Here is a 25913-nt window from a genome sequence, read left to right as displayed (position 1 = left end):
GTTGAATTATTAAATACAAAGGTGAACTCAAATCTATACAAGAATTGAAACAGGAAGGTATTGAAGTTAATTGGTATTCATATGTGCAAATACATTCTAGATACAATGAAGATCGAAAAAAGGAGGGTTTTTATGATAAAATGACTGAACTAGATAAAATCTTAACAGGTAACGATGAAAAAATAATCCAAAAACTCTATGCCTACCTATTAGAGGTGAAATTACAGGAAGAACAAGTCAAAGAAACGATGTTAGCTTGGGGGAAAAACTTTGGGCATGGGATCGATTTTGAAAAATGGCAAAAACTGTGGACTCAAAACTATAAAATGACAATGTCAACTGCATATAAAGAGAATTTGTATAAGATGTTTTACAGGTGGCACTTATCCCCAACGAGAATAGCAAGAATGTCTAAGAATAAATCCGAAAAATGTTGGAAATGTCATCAGACGCCGGGCACATTTTACCACATGTGGTGGACTTGTTCTGAAGCTAAAAGATACTGGACTAAAATACACATGTGGCTGGAGAAAATGATACATAAACACATAGACTTAAAACCAGAACTCTTTTTATGTGGAATAACACCAGAAATATACAACAAGGACTTGAAAAATCTGATTATAAATGTATTTACAGCTGCTAGAATTGTATTTGCCAAAAATTGGAAAAACGAGAAATTACCAACAGAGGAGGAAATTATTCGGAAAATAATGGATTATGGATAATGCTGAAATGAGTAAGCTTACATTTGAAATTAGAGAAGTAGAGGATGAGCAATTTTATAGAGTATGGGATTTGTTTTACCAATGGTTAGATAAAAAAAACCTGGAAATGAAATTGTCTTTTTTATGCAATAATAGAAAGTTATATTTAATGCTATGAAATATATATATATATATATGCTAAACTTTTAAATTATGAAATAGAGTACTTATTTATATGACATATGAAGAACAATAATGCACCCAATGTATAAGAGTGGGATGATTTGAACCTTTAGGTATAATTGTAGATAGTGACTATTCTATACTATAAAGATTTCTGCTATACCAAATGGACTAATGATGATGCAATGAACAATGGATATACATATGAATTGAAATACTTAATGACTATATGGATTGATAATTAACAATGGAAAACTATATTTGGAGTTGTGGATGATTGATGACACTATGGTTAATTGAAAGTATAAATGTGCAATATGAATTAATGGGAATCTTTTGTTTTAATCTTTGTTTTTTTATTCTCTAGAGATAGGCAATATTATAACTCTATAAGGATTTATTGTTACCTAATAGATAATTATGGATTTAAGGAAATAAGGGCTGTCACAAATGAAAGAATACTAATGGTAATTTGAATACATAATGCTCAATGAAATATTTAGTTATGTTTAATGGATAACCAGTGACTTTATTTTTAACTGTAAAAACTGTTGCCAGTGGCGTAGCGTGGGTTGTCAGCACCCGGGGCAAGGCAAGTAATTTGCGCCCCCTAACCCGTGGCAACCCACGCTACGCCACTGGACTCGGGACATGAAGGGAGCTCTGAAGCAGCCGTCCTCCTTAGCAAAGCTCGCAGCGCCCTCTATAGGCCCGAAGCAGAATCATTTTCTTCCCTCGGTTCTGGGAAAATAGGAAAAGGAAAGCCGCCCGAGGTCTTCACTTGCTCTAATTTAAACGTATCGCGTTATTAATGTCCCTCGCCCTGCCCAGCAGTCTTCAAGAGACCCAGATCTGCAGAAGAAAACTTTGGCCCTCTTTCGTGCTCTTGACCCCGGGGAAGACCTGCTCGTGTCTCTTTTGTATTAAACGTGGGAAGCGTTCCTCGGCTTCATTCAATTCAAATTCAGCCTTGAAATACATGCAAGTCAACAGCAGAGAGCTGCGAGTGCGAGCGCCCCCCCCAGATGTTGCGCCCGGTGCGGCCGCCCCCCTGCACCCCCCACGCTACGCCACTGACCGTTGCACAAAAACTTGTAACCAAATGACATGCTTGATGAAACCAAGGAAAGTTGTTTTTTCTCCTTGCTTTTGTTCTGTATGTGTTGTCTTGTTTTTTTTAAAGAAAAAATAAATAAATAAAAAACCTTAAAAAAAAGAAAAAGAGAAGTATGCTCTGTTTCTTTTTTTATAAAAGTTTTTTTTAATTTTCAAAACAAACACAACATATCCTCCTTTACATACTGTAGAAAGTGTATCAGTTGGTTACAAAAAGGCTTTCGTGTATCACTTCCACAGTCAACAAACATAATTCATATTAACTCAAGTATTTTAACTCAGATATTTATACATGTTACCATCATCATACCTCCATTTTCATTTGACTATAATTGTTTAAACATCCATCATAAAATATACCAAGATTTAATACATAACCACATACTGGCATTTCATTTACTATTTCTAAAATCCTCCAATAACACAGAATCCTTATGTCCTATTCTAGCTAAACATCCATAATATTTAATAACAAAGTTTTCTAATCCTTCTTTCCAAATCATTGTTTACAATTTGCATCCAATTTCTTTATGTTCTACCCATATCTATACAGTATATATGTTGTTATCATTATCCCTCCTTTATTTAACTATATCCTGTATCATAACATTTTCCCCCCAATATTCAAGACTTAACTGTATCTAACAGTTCTTTTTTATTAACCTTTATATATAATCCAAAAGAATTTCTAATCTTCCTTTCATGGTACCATTCAATATTCATATCCCATTATTGCTTATCATGACACTACACATTGTATACATTATTATCATTATCAATTATTTATTTAACTATATCTATTATCACTAAATTTCACTAAGTTTAACTAGTTTTAAATTATACTCTTCCATCTATCAACCTGTATCTTTCCAGTAGCAAAATATTCTCACATCTTCTGCCATTTGTAGTGTCAGTCCTCTAATCATCTCCTTAATCAACTTTGTATGGACTCCTCTTAGCAACTCTTTGCTTATAAAATCTCTCATGTAATTTCGATGCCCTTCTTCTGTTTCCTTAATCAGTTTATCTTTGATTGTCGGTAGTATTATCAAAGCTATTGCTAATAAGATTTCTCTCTTTAAATCCATAAATTAGTTTATTTTCTCTTCTTCTGTATCTTGCCATCTGGGGTAGGTTTCCCCTCCATTTAATTCCTCTTTCAGTATTCCACTCTTTCCATTTTCAGAAACAAACCAATCACCATAAATATCAGCAATTTCAATTTCTTTATATTCATTTTCCTCTTTGATTTTTGGGATTTTAACTGCCACTTTTTCCATTTGATGAACATCTTCAACTTCTTCATCATATTTTGCTGTTAGATGCACTAAGTCTTCCAACTTCTTCTCTATCCTCTCACCTGTATTTGATAATTTCTGAATTTCTAACAATATCTTTTGCAAACTTAAAGTTTCTTTCTGCTGTTGAAATTGTGCCATTATCTCCAGCTAACAAACACTGCTACTCTAGCTTAGAAGGTTTTAACAAAGATTAAGCATCGATTCACAATAACATTTCATTTTCACCTTTCTCTGGTTAAAAATATACTTCAAAGGAACATCTGTGTGCTTTTCTTCTTATCATTCTCTATAAACAAGCAGTGAGATCTTGAAGTGCCAAGCCAGGATAATCAGTGAAAGAAAATAAAAGTGTTTCGTTTCCAATACACAAACCTCCAGCCTCCGAGTAACAGTGTTATTATTGCAAGGTTGCAATTTTCTTTGTTTCTTTTTGTTTCTTTTTTGTATTTGAAGTTTAAAAAAAGTCCGATTCTTAAATGAGTTAGAAAAATACACACAGTAATGAAAGAGAAGAATTTTAGTCCATAGGTTACAAAGAATAATAAAAGAAAAAAAAATAGAAGAAGAAAACTTAATCCATTCGTTTTAAAAGGCTTGCATAAATTCCATCCGTGAAGATAGCATTAAAAAAAAAAGATAATCCACTGTCCAAAACCATTCCAAATTTAATTCCGCCACTTATTTCTGTTAATTTTAATTTATCCTGAAAAAGGGCCCAAAATGAAGATTTTAAATCTTCAATTACCTCTCTTGAAACTGTACAACAATTTGGATTTGAAAGGGGAAGAGGAATTGGTAGCTTGTGTGGGCACAAACTTCGGACCTCTCAATACCTCACATCTATTGTGCTTTTTCCTGCCCCGGTGCACAAATCTTTTTTTGCCCCAAAATTTTTTATTGTTTTAATTAAACAAGAACACAAAAAAAGAATTATCCTTCGTTACATCTTGTAGAAAGCGTGTCGATTGGTTACAAATAGATTTTGTGCGTTACTACCGTACCACAATCATTATTTATCCTTCTATCATATTGAATTGCACATTTTAAATCAAAAATCTTTATGTACTTTACTATCAATGTACCACCATTCTCATTTAACTAGAATTATTTCAACGTGCTTTTATCTGGAATCATTTGTATTTAAAGACACAACCACCTACTGGCATTCATTAACTATTCCAATAAACCTCCAATAGTTACCCTTTTATAATATATTCTGGAAAAAAATCAATTAATAAGATATCTAAACATTTTTCCCCCTTTCCCTCCCCAGCTCACTATTTCAGGCTTATATCTAATTGCTTTACCAATGCCAACACATATAAAAATCGTTAAACATTATCCATTAGCATTTCCTTATTATTATTGTAATCAGCTAAAAATTATTTACTATTTATATCACATCTCCTCTCATCAGACCCAAGAAAGACCACATTGTTATAACAAAATCTAAACAACAATTTGTTAATAAAGTTTATAAGTACCCAAGAAAGAGTACATCTTTATAACAAAATCTAAACAAAAATTTGTTAATAAAATTAATAAATCTTTTTCCCAGGTCTCAATTTGTAGTTTATATCCAAGTTGCTTTTACTTGTTAAAATTATTATTTCATTATTATTATCGTAATGAATTGTTTGCTAACGAATAAACATTTAAAGAAACAATCTAAAAGCATCTACAAAGTCCTACTTATTAATCACCCAAAATTAACTAAGTTTTGATGACTTCCGGTTCCTGCTGGCGACGGATGTGTTGTCCACCGCTCATCTCCCCAGTTGGCTCCATAAGGAGCACAGGGGGCCCTGGAGGGGTCCCCTGCCGAAGGGCAGCTTGCTGAGGCTCCCCGGAATCGGCGGCAGCCGGCGGGGGTGCTTTTCAGCTTCACCTAGGAGCCGGGGAGTGGGGGGGGGGGGCGGCGAGGGACAGCGTTGTGCTGTTCGCCCTTTCGCTCAATGGCTCCAAAGGAAAGAGCATACCTGGAGAAGCGCGGCTGGATCCTGGTGGTGGGGGATTCAACCTGAGCTCTTCGATAGGCATTAAAAGAAAAGCAGCAGACTTCTGTAAGTTTTGTGTTCAACCTATTTGAATGGAGATTAGAGGGGGATGTTTCTTCCTTCTACCCCCCTCGGATTAAGCGGCATTTGAACTATCTCTCTTGAAGAGAGAGAACAAAGGCTGACTCGTCACTTGAACCAACTAACTGAGAAAGATCGTTATCACAATTGCTAGAAATGACTGCTGAGCCGCTTTACTTTTAAAAGCTTTATAGAGATCTCCGTTTTTTCTCCCTGTGAAAAGAGGAGCCAAGATGACGCCCGCCCTTCTTTGTTTGTGTACTTATAAATGAAGTCTGCCTTTTGAAACTATCTTTAAAAAAAAGAGCTGCCTTATTACTCTCTCTGAGGGAAACTGGGACCCCTCCCTGTTAGATGGCTTTTCGGAACTCTGACTAAGTTTTGACAACTTCTGGTTCCTGCTGGCGATGGACGTGTTGTCCGCCGCTCATCTCCCCGGTTGGCTCCCCGGTTGGCCCCTTCTTTTGGTTTACTTCGGTGCCTTGGAACTCTGAAGGAAAGTTAGCACTTCTCTTTCGGACTTGTTTGCCTTTTGGGATCAGCACAGCTGTGCAATCCTCGGATGCCATCTTCTTAGGAAAAGACCTACATTTCTGAATTTTAAACAAATGGGGCCTAAGAACGGGCAAGTCTTTTTCGGCCCCCTCATCTGCCAATGCAGTCCGAATATGCAACAAACGAAAATTACCTCATTGTTACAGCAAGAGGGGACTGGAGAGGGACCAAAAGAACTATCTGTTTCCCAAATGTTTCAAGAACTTATGAGGGGTCAAAATGAATTGAAAAAAAGAAATGACAGAGCTTAAAGAGGAACTCAGAGATGTTAAACATCATATTGCAGAAAATAAGCAGAGAATTTTGTTGTTGGAGGAGGGAGCGGCTGGGCTGGAGGAGGAGATTAAAGCAATCCGGAAGGGAAATGTAGACTTGGAAAACTTTTTGGCAAAAATAGAATTTGAAAGAATGTCCTTTTTTCTTAGATTCCAGAACCTACCAGAGACAGAAAATGAAGACCTTAAAGATATTATGAGTACAATTTTAGCAGATTATATTAAGAGAGATAAAAAACAGCTGTGGTGGGATATGGATCTGGTCTATAGGATTAATTCAGCATATGCTAGAAGTCATAATGTTCCATGGGAGGTGCATGTTAAATTTCTCAGGAGGACCACAAGGGATGAGGTGCTTGGGGCCCAAAGGGAGAGACCACTGAAATATAAAGATGAAGAAATTACCATCCTTAAGCAGATTCCAAAAAAGTTAAGAGAGAGAAGGAGGAAGTATTTCTCCTTATCAAAGAAATTATACAATAAAGGAATTTGGTTTAGATGATTATTACCAGAGGGAATGTTGATCTTCTGGGAGGGAAGCAGGATTCGAATTAATACAGTGCGGAGGCGGAAGCCTTCATTAAAAAGCATCTCTCCCTCCTAGAGGACGAACACAGCAAAGGTAGTGGAAAAGACAGCAAGGTGCAAGATAAGAGGGGAGGGGGGGCTGAGTCTCCCTCTGGGGACAGGGAAGAAGGAGCAATATCGAAAAGGCTCAGGTCACAAAAATAAAAGTATTTGAAATAACAGTAATTGGTGATATTCTAGAAAGTGACAAAGGAAAATGAATGAACACATGTTTGACAATATAGAAGAAGACTTTGTTTTCTGCTTATCTTTTATCTTTTGTTTTTAAGATTGTAAAAATTGTGAGTTTTGGATGGATTTCTATCACTAGTGTGGGAGCTGCCAAAAATTTTTGTATATCCCCTTACCTTTCCCCATAAATGTATAAAAACCAATAAAATTTTTGGAAAAAAAATTAACTAAGTTTTTTATTATCAACATTCATTATCAACCTGTATCTTTCCAGTAACAGAACAGTCTTATCTCAGTTGTTGTGTCAATTCTCTTATTCACTTCTTTATAAGGTTTTTAAAAACTTCTCTCTGCACTTTTTTGCTTAAAAGATCTCTCAGGTAGTCTCGTTGCCCTTGAACTGGTATTGAAATTAGTGTATCTTTGATTATCAGACGTATTTCTGGAACTGTTTCTCTTCTTAATTCCATCATCAATTCCATATCTTGACACAAGGGATAGAGCTCCAGATTATCAAATTCACTTTTCCATATTCCCTTCTTTCCACTTTCACTCATAAATGCTCCATTAGTAAGTTCATCTGTTATCTTATCTTTATCTTCTATATCTTCATTCTCTTCTTTAATTTTTGCGGCTCCAACCCCTTCATCTTTTGCTGTACAAGACAATAGTCTATCCAACTTCTTCTCAAATCTCCCAAATCCTTCCAATATGTTTTGAATTCCAACCAAAAAAATCTTGAAAACTTAAGGTTTCCTCATCTGCATATTGATACATATTTCCAAGAAGAAAAAAAGAAAAAAGAGGAGAAAGAAAAAAAAAGTCTAAAATCCACTGTCACTCTAGCCTTCAATGTCTCTTCCATTATGTTGTCTTCCTAAAGCCCCCTGCTTCCTTCTTTGCTCCAATTACAATTTCTGTACTAATAAACTTTATGTCCAGTTTTAGAACCAATTCTGAGAAAATAAGCTTGAAAGAGAGTCAAAAATTCTTCCACCCACTTGGACCTTTTCCTCATATCAGTACATCTCTTTGCAAAAGAAGGTTGTGCTTTAAAACACACATCTGTCTCTAAGCACATTTAGTTGGATAACAGGTAGACTCTTTGGAAAGAAATCAAGGACAGGAGGGAGGAAAACCAAGAGACCACTCCAAAGTAATGGGGTGGGGTAGGGAAGGAATCTTAAGTATCAGGGTAAAAGTACCTTTTTTCCAACGATAGCAGTTCTAGGATAAATCAGATCAATAATAATGTCTGTCTGTGTACCTCTCCTACTTAGCTTTTCCTCATTATCTGACTAAACAGAGGAGGGCAGTTTTATGATTGGGAGAACTTTGAGTCTATTTTGAGGGTCCCATACTATAAATAAAAGAATGGAGGATAATTCTTGTGATTGAGAGAACTTTGTGTCTACTTTTAGGGCCAGCATGATCACAGTTCAATAACAGAGCATATATATTGCATATTCAGGCAAAGCTGAGAAAAACTTTTGTTAAGATCATTGTGAATTTCTCATAAATTATGGTCCATGAAGGTGGGGAGATTAGTGATCCTTAGATACCTTTCTATATTTTTATGCATAAAGCATGTTTCTATTAGAGTCTTCCTTCATAGGTAATCTGCTCAGGATAATCTGTAATATACTTTTTAAAAAGGAGAACAAAGGATCTCAATTTTTGACAGGGTTTTTCAAACTTGCAATCCTAAGATTTGCAGACTTCTAGAATTGCCCGGACAGCATCCTGGAAGTTGAAGTCTACACATCTTAAAAGTTACCAAATTTGAAAAACACTGATCTATAAGATCAGGGGTATCCAACCTTGGCAACTTTAAGTCTTGTGGACTTCAAAATGTGCCGAAAAATGGGAGGGGCCAGCCAGTGGTGGGATTAGCCCAAAACAGTCCAAACTGGCTGAATCCCACCTCTGCCTTTGAAGTGAGTGGCCGGGAGGCAGGACTTGGTGTGATGAGTGATGTCAAGTTGGCCATGCCCACTCAGTCGAACGACCACCCAGCCACGCCTACCCAGCCAGTCATTAGGGCAGAGAACCGGTTGTTAAATTAAGGGCAACTGGAAAGGTTAGATATACACAGCTATAGAGAAAACAAAGTGTAAGTCAGGAGCTGAGGAAAAGAAATGGTTAAAACAAAACTTCCACACTATTTTAAAGGAAGCATATTTTGCTAGGATTTTTGTTTTTTGTTTTTTGCCTCTAGTACAATTGTCTGAGAAAAACCTTTTATTTGCAAACAAAAGCACACCAAAACATTTTCTGTTGACCTGAATACTAATGATGGAAGCCTGTTGCTATGGCAAAGCTAATTCTAACACAGTAGCCTGTGGATTTCAAATGAACTGCCTGTTTTACCTCCTGCAAATGTCACTCATGAAATGAAAATCCATTAATGACTCACAAGGGTGCAATGTTCCATTTTAATTAGTATAATAAGGAACATTGATGCAAAAGCTACAGGTCTGCAGACTGTGACAAGGCCTATACTGTCACAGGTAATTACCAATGACAAGATACTTAGCTATATTTTTAAAAGGAAAAATATTAGGATACTTCATTAAAAACATGCAAGATGTTTTTATGTAAGTCATTTGCTTTGTGTAGCATATCCCACTGGTAAATGGGCATTTCTACCCACAACCACGATTTCACGGTAAAGAAATAATTATATTGGTTCCCAAAAATAAATGTCAAATATCAAAATAGAAAATAAAGTTGCTGTTAAGTATGCAGGTCGAACTATAGCATTCCAAATGTATACCTTCTATGTTAGAAATGGAGAAATAGCATGTGATCACTTAAGATTAGTAATCAGTTTATGTACTGACATTCTTAGCACAAGCTTCACTAGTTATCTTTACAACCTTTTGAATTTTTAGAAGATGTCATTGTATTCACAAAGACCATGCATGATTTTGAGAAAGTGTGATTGTAAAAACCATCCTGCACCTCAAAATGGCCGCCAAGCCTGTCTACCTCTGTATGGTCTATCCAAGTATTGTCGATGCCTCGGGAGGAATTCCCCCTGTGGGCAGACAGGCCTGGGCCCTGAAAAGGAAGGCCGGTTGAAGTATGGTGCCGGATGAAAGGAGCCCCTCCTGTTGATGGAAGGTAGGATCTTCCTCTTGTCTTTGGTCTCGATTAGGAATGGGTTGAGGGTCTCTCCAAAAAGGAGCTCTCCCTTGAATGGTGCCAAGGCCAAACACCACTTGTGTTGGGCATCGGTCTGCCATTGACGCAGGCGCCGAGTCATCACTGTTGAGCCAATGGATCTAGCAGCAAATCTGGCAGCGTTAAGTGTGGTTTCCACTGAGAATTGAACAGCAATTCAATGTGATCTGACATCTGCTGCTGGAATTCTGTCTTGCATCTGGCGAATCCAAAGCAAGGAAGCCCTGTTAAAGAAGGAAGCGGTTGTTGAAGCGTGCAGCTGCCTAATGGGCCCTCTGGAATGTTTGCTCCGCCCTTTTATCCTCTGGTTTGAGATTTTCCTCTGGCTCCCCCGGCATAGTGGCTGGGGTATGCAAGGCTGCCACCAGTACATCCACTCTAGGGATTTGGAGGATCTTAGAAAAATCTAGAGCCACATTATAAAACCTTTTGTCAAGAGCCGATGGATTAACAGCTATCCCCAGAGAGGATCACTGTCGCTGAACCACATCAATAAATAGAGGAGGAGATGGAATAACCTCTGTTGTGGTGGTCGGTCTGAGAAGAGAGTGGTTGTAGGTGATTGGTAGAATCTGCCTGAATGGAAGTAGAATCCAGTTTAGCTGAGTTACGTGCCTTAAAAAGAAGTGACCAAAACAGGTTATGCTGAAATAGTCCAGTAAAGGCCAGCTGATCTGGCCCCACCTAGTCATCATATGAGAGTTGCAGCTCCCTTTCCCTTCCTCCTCCTCAGAAATTTGAGAAGGTACTGGAGATTGTGGCTCAGTACAGCCCTCAAAGTCTCTCTGGCAATGGGGGTTAAGCCTGGCGTTATGGTTGAAATGGGAACTTCCCACTGACTTTCTCCTAGATTGTTGGAGCCCTGCTGCAATGACCTGCCTCATAGCTTCTGTGATGATGGTCTGCATGTCACCTGGAGCAGAGTGCAGAAGATTTATCTCAGGCTGAGGCCCAACTGTTGTGGGAGTAACTGTTGGGTCAGGAGCAACTCTGTCCTTTCCAGTGGCTTGACTAGAAAAGGCTAAAGAGATGCTCAGATCAGCTACAAATCCCCATAGTGCTGCACTGTTGCTAGGCAGAATAGAGCAGAGGGTAGATTCCTGCTCTCTGCCTCCCTCTGGTGACAACTGAATTGCAGCTAGTGAGCTTGATTGGCTTGGCTCTGCTCACCCTTCTGGTAAAAGAGGCTGCCTTTTGTCTGCTCTAACACAGTTCTTCTCTAGAGCCCTCTGCCTCCTGCTTTCATCTTTTGGGGCAGCCTTAGATACTTTGAAGACTTGTCCAGCTCTTTTAATTGATTTGGAGCTGTGCTTCTTAATAGACTTGGAGGCTTGCCTCTTTCCTAGCCCCATAGTGGACATTACTCTACAACACTTTCTGCCTCAATTCCTGCAGCCGCTGTTTCTGACCCAGTGCTGGTGCCTGCAGCCTCCATGTTCGACTGGGAGGCTGCAAGAAGCTGATTGCCACTGGCAAGGCAGCTCTCCAAACCATGCTCTTTTGAGGCTTCAAAGGGGTGAGGCTAATGCTGTGGGGCTGATAAACACTAGCACAGTGGACTGGCTGTGGACTCAGGTGGCTGAGGTTCAATGAGGGGTTTTTTGGCTAAAAATCTTCTCCAACGTGGAAACTGTTGCCCCTCAAGCCTCCGGAGATCAGCACTGGTAAGGCAATTAACCACCGTCTCCTGCAATCATTCTAAAAGCTAAAGAGAGTGAAAGCTATCAAAATGGCTGCCACTGTCAGTGTCAATGCCAGGTGAGGCATTAAATGGCATAAAGTCTCAAATTTTCAACCACGTCTTGATACGAGCCCAGGCAGCTGAAATAATTAAATGCAGTCTTCAAAAAGCTTAAAATGAACCGAAAAGCTCCTGCTGCTTAGTAACGATTGCTAGCTAAGCACAGCGTGCTAGACTCTGCTGGCTATATTTAGCCCAACTGTCAATATCAAGGGAAAAACCACTCAGGGCTTGAGCTGAAGCTCTGCCACTGAGGGAAGGCCAGCAACTCAACCTAGGAGAGGAAGCCAGCTGACAGTACTCATGTATACTGAATAAAAGTCCAATTTGTCTAATTTCAATTGAATAAATGTCCTTTTTGAATAAAATAGCAAGGAGAAGGATTGACACGTCCATCCATGTTGAGTGAGACTGTGTCGAAAGCTGGGTAGCCCTGGCAACAGGGGCATGTAATAGCTCTGACAGACTCAGTCCAATCAGCGTGCAGATGAGGTCAACCCATTCCTGGATGCTATCTCCACCAAGATGGAGAAGAACGTTTTTCTAATAGTGACCACAGCATGATTGGATTTTGTCCCAATTTACGTCCCTGCAAAGAAGGCGATAATGACGGGACTCCAAATTATAACTTTTAAAAATCCAACTACGATCTTATAGCTGCCGACCTCTCATCTCTTGATTGGCACATTCTATTTAATGGCTGTAACACTGCTGAAGACCATTATAAAAACTTTTTGCTTGAAGTCAAAAGAGTCATTAAACTACACATATCAGTAGTAATCCCCCAAACCAGGAAAAACAAATTACCCATTACAATAAGGAAGCTCCAATCTAAAAAAAAATATCTTTGGTGAAAAAACAAAACTGACTATGTAGCCAACTTCAAAAGCCCAGCTGCTGCTGAGATACTTGTTGGCTGTGGCAGGTGCTGCTGCTGGCCTTGCTGGGGCTCTTTGCCCTTCTGGCATGGTGAGTGGAGGCCAGGGCATGCCGAGAGCTTGGCCATGATTGAGGCTGCCCAGGGAAGAGCCCACAGCCCAGCACTTGCGAGGGTCTTTGGGGGGGGAAAGTCCCTTTATGCAAACTAGTGTCTCTTTCAGGTGGGCAGAAACCCCCTCCCACTATGCAGCCGGCTGGTTGAGAATAGGGCAGTCAATGGGAACTGCTCCCCAGCTGGACACAGAACTCCAGCTGGAAGGGGCCTACTTTGGAATGCTGTGTGCCAACCTGCATGGCTACTCGGTACTGCAGGCACTGGGCTACTGCTATGCTGAGCCCCGCGCTCTTCGGGCCCTGGCCCTGGTGAATGCTGCAGCTCTCATGCCAGCTGTGCATGGGGTGAATCCAGTGGGATGTAATGTATGCTGCTAGATAGCAGCCTGGACTGGGACGGATGGAAGGTCAGGTGGTTGCAGAGCTGCCACAGATGGCCAGGGGCAGCCCCATGCCTGCCTCGCACAGCCAGCATGAGAGCTGCAGTATTCACCAGGGCCAGGCCCCCAAAAGTGCTGGGTTCAGGGCCAGGCCAGCATGAGAGCTGCAGCATTCACCAGGACCAGGCCCCAAAGAGTGCTGGGCTCAGTGTAGCTGTAGTCTGGCACCTACAGCACTGAGTAGGTGTGCAGGCTGGCGCTCAGCAGCCCAAATACTTTACAATGGAGGCTGGCATCTATGGGATACCCAAACATTTTTTGCCCTGAGGGAGACAAAGCTGCATCTCCCTCTGGGCAAAAAGTGAACAGCAGAGCCAGGTGGAGCCAGAGATAATCCCAACGGGCTGCCCATCTTCCAACTTACAGGTAGAAGCAACATGTAATCTTGCCCAGTAACATGAATTGCAGGCAATGCTGTCCCTTTCAAGCAATCAATCAAATCTCTTTCTCTCCCTCTCCCTCTCCCCCCTGTGTGTGTGTGTGTGTGAGAGAGAGAGAGAGAGAGAGAGAGATTTGATCACTTGAAAGAGACAATGATGCCTGCAATTTATGTTATTAGGAGAGGCTGCATGTTACTTCTACTGGCAAGCTGGAAGATGGATCGTGCGTTGAGATCACCACTGGCTCCACCTGGCTCTGTCACATACTTTTCACCAGGAACTGGGTAAGGGACCAATCCTCCCTGTTTTGACCCAGCAGAAGCAAGAAACAGACTCCTTGTCATGAGAAAAACCCTCTTTATTTACCTCTTGTGAATTAATTGCATTCACCCACCAAAAAGTCCAGGCAATAGTCCTTCAAAGAGTTAACAGCAGTACAGACCTTATTAGTACCTTGCAATAATTGGAAGGCCATGAGCTCCCAGCTGAAAGACTGCAAATTAAGTTCTGGCAGTCTTTGTGGCATGAAACACAATGAGCAAAATCTTCAGAAATATGAACTGTTGTCTCCTATAAAAACCACTCCCCTTTCCTTCTATTTATTCTCCATCCAGGGAGGGGCCATTCAGCATCCACATATTTTGCTTCCCGAGTTGACTCCTTGTCCTCTGTTGCTCACCTCTTCTAACTGCTCTGCACATACGTACATCTGGAACAGGCTCCAGCTATTCTTCCTCCTCAGTCATATCAGCCTCCAAAGGCAGCTGCCTCTCTGGTGGCTGGGAAATGTTGGACGGCCCTGGTTCTATCTCTGTGTCTGACACAGAACATCCATCAGAGCTGTTTCCAGACTCCAGCACTGGCCCAAGTTCCTCCCCAACCTCCTCATCGTCTGAGTCTGCCGCCAGCTCCAGTGGCAACTGGCGGGCCACAACACTCCTCTGCCAGAAGCAACATCTAGCCTCTCCCAGTAACAAGAATTGCAGGCAATGCTGTCCCTTTCAAACAGTGTTGCTTCTACCGGTAAACTGGAAGATTGTGGGAAGCACATGCTTATGGTAGAAACAATGCATAACCTCTCCCAGTAACAAGATTTGCACGCAACGCTGTCCCTTTCAAACAGAATTGCCTTCAATTCTCATTACTGGGAGAGGCTGCATGCTATCTCTGGGCAGGGGAGGCTCGGTCCCCTTACTCGGTTCCCTTCCACCTTCCAGTTGATCAGCCCAGTTTCTTGACCACATGCCCAGTGCACCCCTAAACTAAAGTAAGGGGGAGATATTTGCTTTAATTGAAATGGGAATTTATTCCATAATGTATATTTTATTTGTATAGTAGGATAAAATATGTTTTGGTTATAATGAATTATTACTATCTTTGTTGGGGCTTTGGCTCATCCCAAAACAACACTCATGCTCATAGTCCAGAAGTATGAAGTGGTGTTTTGGCAGGATCATACTGAGGTGACGAATAGGAAGAAAGTAGATGGCCCATAAAGAGGAATCCTTTTAATGGAGAGTTCGATTAACAGCCACTGCAGTGGGAAACATACTTTTTAATTATTTCTGAAGGAAATGAACTATGAATTGTTGAGAATTCTGGGCCACATTCCCTTAATTTCAGGCTTGCCCATTATTTTTTCTTACACGAACTACAATTCCAGTTTGTAAAAATAGGAATTGCTGGTTACTGCTATTAAATAATCAACTAAATAAATATCTAGTTATAATTGGTAGGATCAAATAATTTGTTGCATATGTTAAATATAACATTGTGTAGGATTCTAAAATAATGTTTCTCAGATATATGAGCTTATAATGTACTATAATGTCACTGAAAGTAAAAAAAAATGATGAGTTGGAGGGGAAAGAAAAAAACTGACAAAAAATTGTGACAACAAGAAGAAAATCTAAAATAAAAAATAGAATCAGAGCTGCAGTACTATTGAGTTGTGCCCCTATGTTCAATGTAAGCAATTTATGTTACTATGTTACTATGAAAAAAATATTTAAACTCATCAGTGGTGGGAATCAAATAATTTAACAACCGGTTCTCTGCTGGGTAGGCGTGGCTGGGTGGCTCACTCACCACACCTGGCCCCTCCTCCTGGCCACTCGCCTCAAAGGCCTCAACAAGATACAATCTCTATTTATTTACTACTATTGAACCACCGGTGGCAAGAAAAGTCAGAGCAACAGAGCAAAAGTCACTTAAATCTTGCTTAACAATGGAAATTTTGGCTCAGGTGTGGCTATAAATCAAGGACTACCACTAATGAGAATGTAGAATAAGGACCCTACTTTGCTCATCCCTTTGGGGTGACTTTTAAGAAACATTGCAAGATGAAAGATTTTGGGCGTAAGTGGTGGTGGTGTTGCTGAAGCTGCTCAGAAGGCTGCTGCCCCAGCCAGTCCCTTTAAGGCACTTCAATGCTGCCTGCCATCCGGCTCTGTGCAAAGGCAGCCAAGCAAAGCCACTTCCACCAAAAGAAAAGGGCTCGACTCTCCCAGTTCCGGTCACTCCACATGCTGAAGCCTGGTGGTGCAGGGGATGGGAGACTCTGCTGTCAGCTGCCCTGCTCCCTCCTGGTGGTTTTCCAGCCTGCCAGAGCACTGTCTTCCCTGCTCCCGGAAGACATTGCCTCTCCACAGTTGGCCGAGGAGGGCACTGGCAAGGAAAGAGGTTTATAAGTGATTGGGATCATGGGTGGGCGGATGTCCCAGGGCTGTACATGCACACTGCAGAGGATAGGCAGTCTCAGCACCAGCACAGCAGTCTCCCAGACCCGACGTGCCTCCCCATCATGGCTTAAATGCAGAACCTGAGGCAGACAAAATGAGGCGGCATGAGGAGGGAGGTCCCTCGGAAGGTGAGCGGGCAGTGGAGTGGAGGGATGGCAAGAGCCAGATACAAAAGATGGCCGAGGCTCGCTGTGTGCAACCTGAGGCAGACGTTCAGCCAAGCATTTTACCTTTGTGGACAGCTGTGGGTAAACAAAGTGGGCAAGGCACGGAGATCAGCTGGGCCGTGTGGCTGGTGTGGTAGGGCGTGGCAAAGGCAGGCAAGTGGCCAAGGTGCAGAGATCAGCTAGGCCACGGGGATCGGGTGGTCTGGGCAAGTGAACGAGCAAAGGAGCAGAGAGCAGCTGGGCAGCAAAGATGACTTTAGGTACTGGACAAAGCAGGCAAGGCGAGATAAGGAGTGTCTGGGAGGGGTGGTGCAAGCCAGTGGTGGCATTTGCTGGTTTGCCGGAACCGGTGCAAACCGGCTGAAGCCCAACTCTGAAACTCATAAATGGTAAGACAGATTGACAGTTTCTATATAGATTGTAATCTTAAAATAACTATTTTGATATTCAAAGAACAATTTAAAAAATATATGTCCTTATTTGAGGTTAGGTCTGTATCATGCTGTGGCTGAATATAATTAAATATTTTATATATTTTATTTTCAGCAACTTTTAATGACATAAAACTATTAATGTGGAATAAATAATAAAATAAAATAATGTGGAAGAAATAAGTATTTATCCAAGTTTCAACTTGTAAAGCGTTGCCATGACTATTATCAGGTTGGCATTTGAAGGAGGATTCCATGCATACCTTTGGCCAGAGTCGGCTTTCATATTTCTACAATCTAGTTTGTGAATACGATTTATGACACATGACAGAAGGGAGGAGATAGAGGGATAAAGTTCAAACACAATTAAGCGAAAGCCAGTTTTGGCTCTGCAGGAGTACACGCCAGAATGTTGATCCTAATAAATGAATGGATTTCTTTTGAATTTTGTCTCAAGGCTCGTAAATTAATTAGGTCATCTTCTGGGAACTTCACAGAGAGCCAAAACTGACTTTGAAAATCTATCAAGATTTCCGGGCTTCCTGAATCCCAGGTTCTCCGAGCACTCCCTCAATATTTGGGGTGCTTGGAGGGAAAATCAGGCAACCATGGAAGAAGGTGGATTATTGGAAGAAAGCCTGATTTCAGCTGAAGGAAGTCGGCCAGACCCCGACTTCAGAGCTCCAGCCTTCCACGCAGATATGTCTTCCCCAGCAGCAGAAGCAAGAAAGGATGAGTACTGGTGAAAATTATCCCCTAAGGCAGCTGAGGTAGAGTTCCCTTACCCCAATTCCCAGATACAGGGAAGGGTCTCAAGCAAGCTGGCAAGGGTGGACTGGAGGTGGGACTGGAAGCAAGCCAGGATCCCAAAGCCCCAGATGGAATCCCTGGGGAGTGCAATACAGCAACTGAGGGAAGATTTTGACCGGCCACCCTTCATGACGAGGGGCCATCATGCCGCCCAAAAGAGAGGGGAGGGATATCTGATCCTGTTGAAGGGAGGAGACACAGACTGGAGTGCAGCACCCCCTCCCCCACCCGATAGAAGGAGAAGGAGCCCACAACAACAACTGGCAACCACATCTGACAAAACCCCAGAGGCCGAACTGATTCTGATGGAATAGCAGGACCTCACAGGAGTATTCAGTGAGGCCGAGTGTGATGTTCTGCCTCCTCACCATGAGACAGACTGTGTCATTGAAATCATCCCCAGGGCAAAACTACCCAAGCCCAAACTGTATGCCATAACGCCCCGTGAAATGCAAGATATGCATAAATACATAGACAAAAACCTAGCAAGGGGGTTCATTGAACCAGCCAAGCCACAGGTCGCAGCACCAGTCCTCTTCAAAGAAAAAAAAGGTGGAACTATGAGATTGTGTTGCCATGACTATTATCAGGTTGGCATTTGAAGGAGGATTCCATGCATACCTTTGGCCAGAGTCAGATCTCATATTTCTACAACCTGGTTCGTGAATATGATTTATGACGCATGACAGAAGGGAGGAGATAGAGGGGTAAAGTTCAAACATAATTAAGCGGGAGCCAGTTTTGGCTCTGCAGGAGTACACGCCAGAATGTTGATCCTAATAAATGAATGGATTTCTTTTGAACTTTGTCTCGAGGCTCGTAAATTAATTAGATCATTTTCTGAGAACTTCACACCAAGCTAGGTAGCATCTGTTTTTCACAATCAAAGCAATATTATATCATCTAGAATCCAAAATATATATTTCAGCTATAGAGTTAAAAAAATTGCTTAAATAAATTGATTGATCCATTTTATGGCCAAAACATTTTATCAGGAAGCATATTATTTTTCTGCAACTCTCCAGCCCAAAAAACCCAAACAACACTCTAAAATAACCTTATTTAAACTTCTGCATATTCAATTTATAAAATATGTTTTTAATATTAGTATAATTGTATTCCAAATGTAATAAACAGATTTAAGAAGTAGCTTTTTTTCTAGAAATAAAGCTTATATAAAATTGTTAGTTCAGTAGATTCTGCTCCTAACCATAGTGTTAGCAAAAGAAGATGTTTGCATGCTGTTCAGACTCTACTCAGCAGGAAACACACCACATGCTCTCAGTATTACCAAACACATTCTGTCTTATGCTACAGGACATCTGCCCACAAAATAAAATGCAATGTGTACAAGTTTGGCCAAATTAGTTTGATAACACAGAAAAAATGTAATGTTTCTGGTAGTAAAAATACAGTCATAATGCATTAACTAAAATTTTGTTGATCTTTCATGACAGCCAGTTTAATGTGGATACTGCATTCTGCCTAATCATAGGCTGATTACCACTGAAAAATATTTAAGGTACATGACGATTTGTATAATGAAAACGTAGTTGAGTTTTAACAGCAAGCAATCTTCACAATTTTATTTTTTAAAATAATAACTTTGCTGCTCATGATGATAACAGCCAGCAACTAAGGTATCAACCAGTATTGTTCACAGGAATGGAACCCTCGTGATTTCAACATAAATTAAATTAATTACCTGATAAACTCCCAAAAGTTAAGCATTATGCGTGTTTAATACTTACTTGATATAGTAGGGTACTTTGTTTGGTGATATGGCCCTTTCCCATGGGTCCTGGACAGAAGCTGTTAATGAAAAAAACACACAAAAATGGAACATAAAATAATCACAAATGTTTTTAGTTCAAGTTCAAAACAAATATTATTATTACTAATTATTATCTTAATCTTTATGATTAAAATGTTAGTTCACTCTTTATTCAGTTGTCCATGAAGACAGGAAACACTAACATGTGTTCTGTTTTAATCTTAGTAAAATTGAATTTATTCACTTGAAAATATAAATGCAAAGCCTTTTCAGTTATTAAATAACAGAAACAAAGAACAATATCTCGCTATTACTGGTCCTTGGGAAGAACTTGGTAGGTGGATAAAAGTTCCAAAACTATTTTAACCATCTGGCTGCAATAATAATAATAGCACTGAGAACTTGATATGAATAGAGGCCAACACCAGGTATATAACTAGCAGTTGTAATTTCACATTGTTATGAATCTAATAATGCCATGAAAGAAATATATTGTGCAGCATGTGATTTATATTTGTATTCTATAATTCAGTTTATATATAAAGTTCTCAAGTTATGACTGTAATGGAGTGTTCCCATTACAGTCATTAGTCGTGATGGTTGTAAAATGAATCAGTTATGTGACCAATCAAATTTTACAATAGTTTTGTGGTGGCTGTATAGTGGCTGTCAAGCACTGGGAAAATCAACTCTTTATTGTAGTGGAACAAGTCTGTACAATCCAGCAATGTGATGTGTTGGATTAACACATAGTGATCAACCCGTGTTTGCCAATCCCCTGAGCCCATCCTGGCGAGGGCCTCTTTTGCAGATCGCACCATTCTCCATTGGAAGCCGGATGGAATGGAGCGACCAGGGCATGCCTGATTCCGACTTGCTAAGTAGGTCTCGAATTGAATGGCCGTGAATTGGGGCCCGTTGTCAGAAATCAAGACGTTGGGCAGGCCATGCATGGAGAAAAGTCTCTGTAGCACCTTGATGACTGCCTCTGCCGTGGTGGAGGTCATCAGGACTACCTCTAACCACTTCGAGTACGCGTCCACAACTACAAGGAAAGTTTGACCATGAACTGGGCCAGCAAAATCTATGTGCACCCTAGACCAAGGTGCTTGAGGACGCTCCCACTCCTTAGCGTGTGCCTCTGGGGGAGCTGGTCTGGACTCCTGGCACGGTGTGCAGGTAGCCACCCATTCCTCTATCTCCCTGTCCATGTTAGGCCACCAGACGTAGCTCCTAGCCAAAGACTTCATCCTTACAATACCAGGATGCCTCACATGTAAAGCCTCCAATACTGCCTTTCGCAGTTTGTTTGGAATAACCACTCGGTCCCCCCACAGCAGACAGCCATTAATTACAGACAATTCATCTCGTTTTGTAACATACGCCCCTTGGGCCACCCCCTCCACACCCAGTTCAAGATTTGCTTGATGGTGGGGTCTTTTGCCGAAAACCGGGCAATGTCATTGGACGAGACAGGTCCAGTGTCCAAGCAGTCAATAAGTAGGACCGGTGTCTCAGGAGTGGGGTCAGCCAATTGTTCTGGAAGGGGGCAACGGCTCAAGGCATCTGCATGTCCCATCGCTGGGGCGATGGATCAGTTTGTAGGAGTATGCTGCCAGGAACACAGTCCACCTGGTCATGCGAGGGGATAGTGAAACTGGGGTAGGTTGGTCCCCAGCCAGTATCCCAACAACGGCTTGTGGTTGGTCACAAGTTCGAAATCCCAGCCGTAAAGGTACTCGTGGAACCTTTTGACACCCGCTACTGCAGCCAGAGCCTCGTGGTCCATCTGGCTGTAGTTTCTTTCTGCTGAAGACAAGGTTCGCGAGTAAAAAGCAATAGAGGCTTCTGTGCCGTTGGGCATGCGGTGACTGAGGATGGCACCCACGCCGAAGGGCGATGCATCACAGGTTAACACCAATGGTAGGGTCTGGCTGTACTGGACTAGCAGGGAATCAGCTGTCAGCAGTCGCTTGACCGCGACAAATGCGGCAGCCTCGGCTCGGCCCCAGGACCACTTGGCGTTCTTGGCCAGAAGACGGTGGAGCGGTTCAGTGACGGTGGCTTTCTGTTTAAGAAAGACGCTGTAGAAATTAAGGAGCCCGAGGAATGCCTGCAGCTTGGTTTGTTTGCGGGGTGTGGGGGCTTCCTGGATTGCTTTTACTTTTTGTGATGTCAGGTGAATCCCAGAGCCATTGATCATGTACCCCAGGAACTCGACCCTCGGTACATTAATTTTGCATTTTTCTTTTTTAAGCCGGAGGGCCTTTTCTCTAATTCTAGCCAAAACCATTCGAACTCTTTTTAAAAGTTGCGCCTCGTTTGCAGCCGATACCAAGATGTCGTCAAAATAGGGGACGACTCCTGGTATCCCTTGCAAAAGTTGTTCCATGACACTTTGGAACAGTCCAGGGGCGATACTAACTCCAAATTGCAGACGGTGGCATTTGAATGCACCCCTGTGCATCACAATGGTTTGAGCCTCTGCTGTAGGGCCATCTACAGGCAACTGTTGGTATGCCTGCGCCATGTCCAATTTAGCAAAGATTTTTCCTGGGCCTAGCGAATGTAGTAAAAGCTGTACAATGGGTACAGGGTATGTGCTTTGTTGTACCACATTGTTAATTGTGCATTTATAGTCTGTGCAGATGCGGACTGATCCATCAGGCTTGACCAGGGTCACAATAGGAGTCTCCCAGCAAGCGTGGTCGACTGGTTCCAGGATTCCCTGGCTCACTAGCTTGTCAATTCCCTATCAATTTTTGGGCGGAGAGCGAAAGGCACTCTCCTGGGCTTCAGCCTGATCAGCGCTATGTTGGGGTCCAAGCTAAAAGATATTGGCGTCCCCACATACTTACCAAGACCGGGGCTGAAAACGTCCTCGAACTCCTTAAAGATGGCCTCTGCGCCATCTTCTTTCACGGAGTTGATTCCGGTTACCTCCAACCCCAGGGCTTGGAACCAGTTGAGCCCCAGGAGGCTCTGCAGGTTGTTTCTGGCCACGGTCACCAGAAGGTTGGCGTGGAATTCCTTGAACCTTACGCGGAAGGTGCCCTGGCCGACGATGGGGACTTGGTTCCCCTGATAGTCACGCAGGCTGATGTCTGGGGTGCGAAGTTGCCATTTCTTCAAACAGGAATGGCTTGCTTCAGGGTTGACCACGACATGATCGTTAAGGATGATCCAGTGTCTATTTCAAGCTCACAGGGAGCGTCCTTTATGAGGACAGTGATCTTCAGGTTTTTTGGCTGCCTAGTGTGGACTTGTCCTATTGCAGTGTGATAGGTAACTTTTGTTTCTCTCTCTGGGTGCCCTTGTCATTTATGCCAGGCCCCTGGGGTGGGCTCTGTTGGCAGTTAGGAGTGTCCTTAGGCTGTCATGTGGTGGCAGGGAATTCACTCCGGCACACCTTGGCAATGTGTCCCTTTCGCTCGCAACGCCTGCAGGTTGCGTCTCGGAATTTGCAAATAGACCGGGTATGGTCTCCTCCGCAGCTTGCGCAGGGCGGCATTTGCGAGTTGAATTTTCACGCCAGTTTTGTGCGGCTACTGCGCATGCAATAGTTGTCATCTTCTTCGCTGTCAGAGGGTTCTTGCTCAGTGGCTTCGTGATGGACGCTTGTTTGCTTCTGCGTGGTTTGCGGCACGTTGTGTTGATGCTGCAAGGCTTCCATGGACATGTCTGTGGATTTGGATGCTCTGGCCTATTCAAGTGCGATCTGCAGAGACATGTTTGATTTGGCAAGCAAACTTCTCTGCAGATTAATGTCCCGCACGCCGCAGGTTATGTGGTCTAATATTAAATCGTCCAGGTCACGGAACTCGCAATAAGTCGCTGCCTTTCGCAGTGCCGCCACGTATTGATTGATGGATTCGCCTTCCTTCCGATTTCTCATGTTGAATTCGTGGCTGCGAACATGCCTCGAAGGCTTGGGGGCATAGTGGGTCTGCAGGGTCTGCTGCAACGCCGCCCAAGGAACCGCTTGGAGCGGAGTTGGCTCTGGTAAGTCTTTTGCGGTTTCGAAAACCTCTCTGCTGAGGTACCCCAGAAAAAGGTTCTTTTTTCTGGTGTCCGGGACACCCATGAGGTAGTTTGCCTCGAGGAAGCATTTGAATCGTAACATATACAATTCCCAGTGTTCAGCCACCAGGTCATATGGAGTTGGCGGGGCGGGCATGGCCATTCTTGGTTGAGGCGATTCGAATTTTGCCGCTCAAAATGGTAGCTCGATTGCCGCTCCGAACTCTGGGCTGGATCTACTTGCTGGATGTCTCGTTGTTCGTTCTTCGCCTATCTGCCTCTCAATCCTATCCTCGTCTCCAGGGTTTGGTCGGGTAGTGAGAAGGCAGACACAGGCTTAACGTAACAACAGCTCTTTATTGTAGTGGAACAAGACTGTACAATCCAGCAACTTCTTGGTCTGACAGCAGCCCTTTTAAAAGGAGCTGTCAGGCCTCTTAGCCAATAGGATTCAATCTCTGTTCCCGCCTGAACAGAGGACCTTGTTGGAAACTATAGCAGACAGAGTTAATATCTAACACTGACAGCTTTTCATAAGGTCCAATCTTTGGCTAGCTGGGATGTACAACTTCCCACCCTGCCACATTAGGCCGTCTTTTAGTAAGCAAGTGTCCTCCGGGACCGTATTCTGCCCCATACATCCCTACGACCTATTCGCTCGCACAGAGAGGGACTTCTCCAGGTGCCGTCCACTAGACAATGTCATGGGGCGGTGCCTAGGAGCAGAGCCTTCTCTGTGGCGGGCCCAGCCCTGTGGAATGACCTCCCCCCGGATATTAGGACCACTACAGACCTCCGCTCCTTCCGTGTTAAGCTCAAGACCCACCTTTTTCAAATATCTGGCCTGGCCCAACCATAACTTCGTTACGCTCCTGAGGGGTTTTTAATTCAGCAATTTTACTTAGGGGATTTTAAACTGTGTTTTAACTGTGTTTTTAGCTGTGTTTATTGTCTTTCACTTGCAGGTCTACTCTCCTCCATGCACAAATGTAATTGTCCTTGTTTTTTCGTATGTATGTGTGTCCTATGTGTATTTTATCTTTTTGACTGTACGCCGCCCCGAGTCCTTCGGGAGAGGGTTGCGGCTAATCAAATAAAATTTGATTTGATTGATTTATGAGCCTGGAACCATTTGTCGGTGAGCAGGGCTTCCTTAAACATTTGAGTTGTGATGTTGTCCATTGGGGATCTGTTTTCGCTTGTGCTGTGGTCATTACTCTGGCTGCTAGCTGAGAGACAGGGAACAAGGGTTTTACGACTTCTGATTTTATGCTATTATATTACGGCAGTCTGGATAGGGCATTGCTAGGACATTCTTCCCCCCAGGAAGGTGTTTGAGGGTGAAATCGAAGCATTTGACATATTGGGCCCATCATACTTGTTTTCGGGATCATTTCTGTGGGTGTTTTAAGAGCCTCCAGATTCTTGTGATCAGTCCATATCTGGAAAGGGTTCTTACTCCCTTCCAGAAAATGCCTCCATGTGAGAAAGGTCCAGCGGACTGCATACACCCCTTTCTTCCAAACAGCTCACCTCTCTTCGGTGTCTGTTAATTTTTTGGAGGTCTATGCACATGGTTAAAACAGACCCTACTCATTCTCTTGGAGAAGAACTGCCCAGACTGCCCCATTGCTGGTATCCATCTGAATAACAAAAGGTTTTTCTTAGTCTGGATGCTTTAACACTGGTTCTGCCAAAAATAATCTCTTTAGCTTTTCAAATGCTGTTTGGCATTCCATGGTGCAGTTTAGTGGTTGCCTCGGTTTGGGTTTATCCCCCCCCCCCCCGGTTTTTAACAAGTTATTGATGGGGAATGCAATTTTGGCAAATGCCAGGATCCCCACTTCCACAAATACTTTCCTAAAGAGCCAGGGCCTTACAGCTCTTCCGAAGTCCAATAATTACATGATTATGAATTCATATTGGTAACAGCATTTTTAGCTTGAACATATGATTTCAGAATCTTATATACATAATTATTTTTTTTCAAAATGAAGTCAAGTAGTTACATTTGCTGTAATGAAATGCTTTTAAAGTAACAACAGTTTTTCACATTCTGCATAATTGGATTTTATGCTCCTTCAGTAGATTTTGCAAATATCACTTGAGTAGTGATATTTCTTTTATTAAGATCTAATACTTTGCTTATAAATCGGCTTTCATCAGCAGCATATCCAATGGAAAAGAAAAGTTTACAAAGCAGGGATTCATAGACATAACTTCTAACACAATTCCAGGCAAATGAAATGAGGCAGA

The 25913-nt window shown here is 42.2% G+C and overlaps 1 protein-coding gene across 2 annotated transcripts in view; it reads right to left on the bottom strand.

Moving 5' to 3' along the window:
• DMD (dystrophin) overlaps nt 1-25913 on the bottom strand; it is a 1188090-nt gene that overhangs the window by 219681 nt on the left and 942496 nt on the right. For both annotated transcript variants that reach the window (XM_081951523.1, XM_081951524.1), the window contains exon 61: nt 19615-19675. In XM_081951523.1, coding sequence (XP_081807649.1) covers nt 19615-19675 — 61 coding nt within the window. The remainder of the gene's footprint in view (nt 1-19614; nt 19676-25913) is intronic.

This window comes from Natrix helvetica, assembly GCF_964273705.1.
Source record: "Natrix helvetica genome assembly, chromosome: 4".
Classification (NCBI taxonomy): Eukaryota; Metazoa; Chordata; class Lepidosauria; order Squamata; family Natricidae; genus Natrix; species Natrix helvetica.
This window is presented reverse-complemented; position numbering and strand designations above follow the sequence as displayed.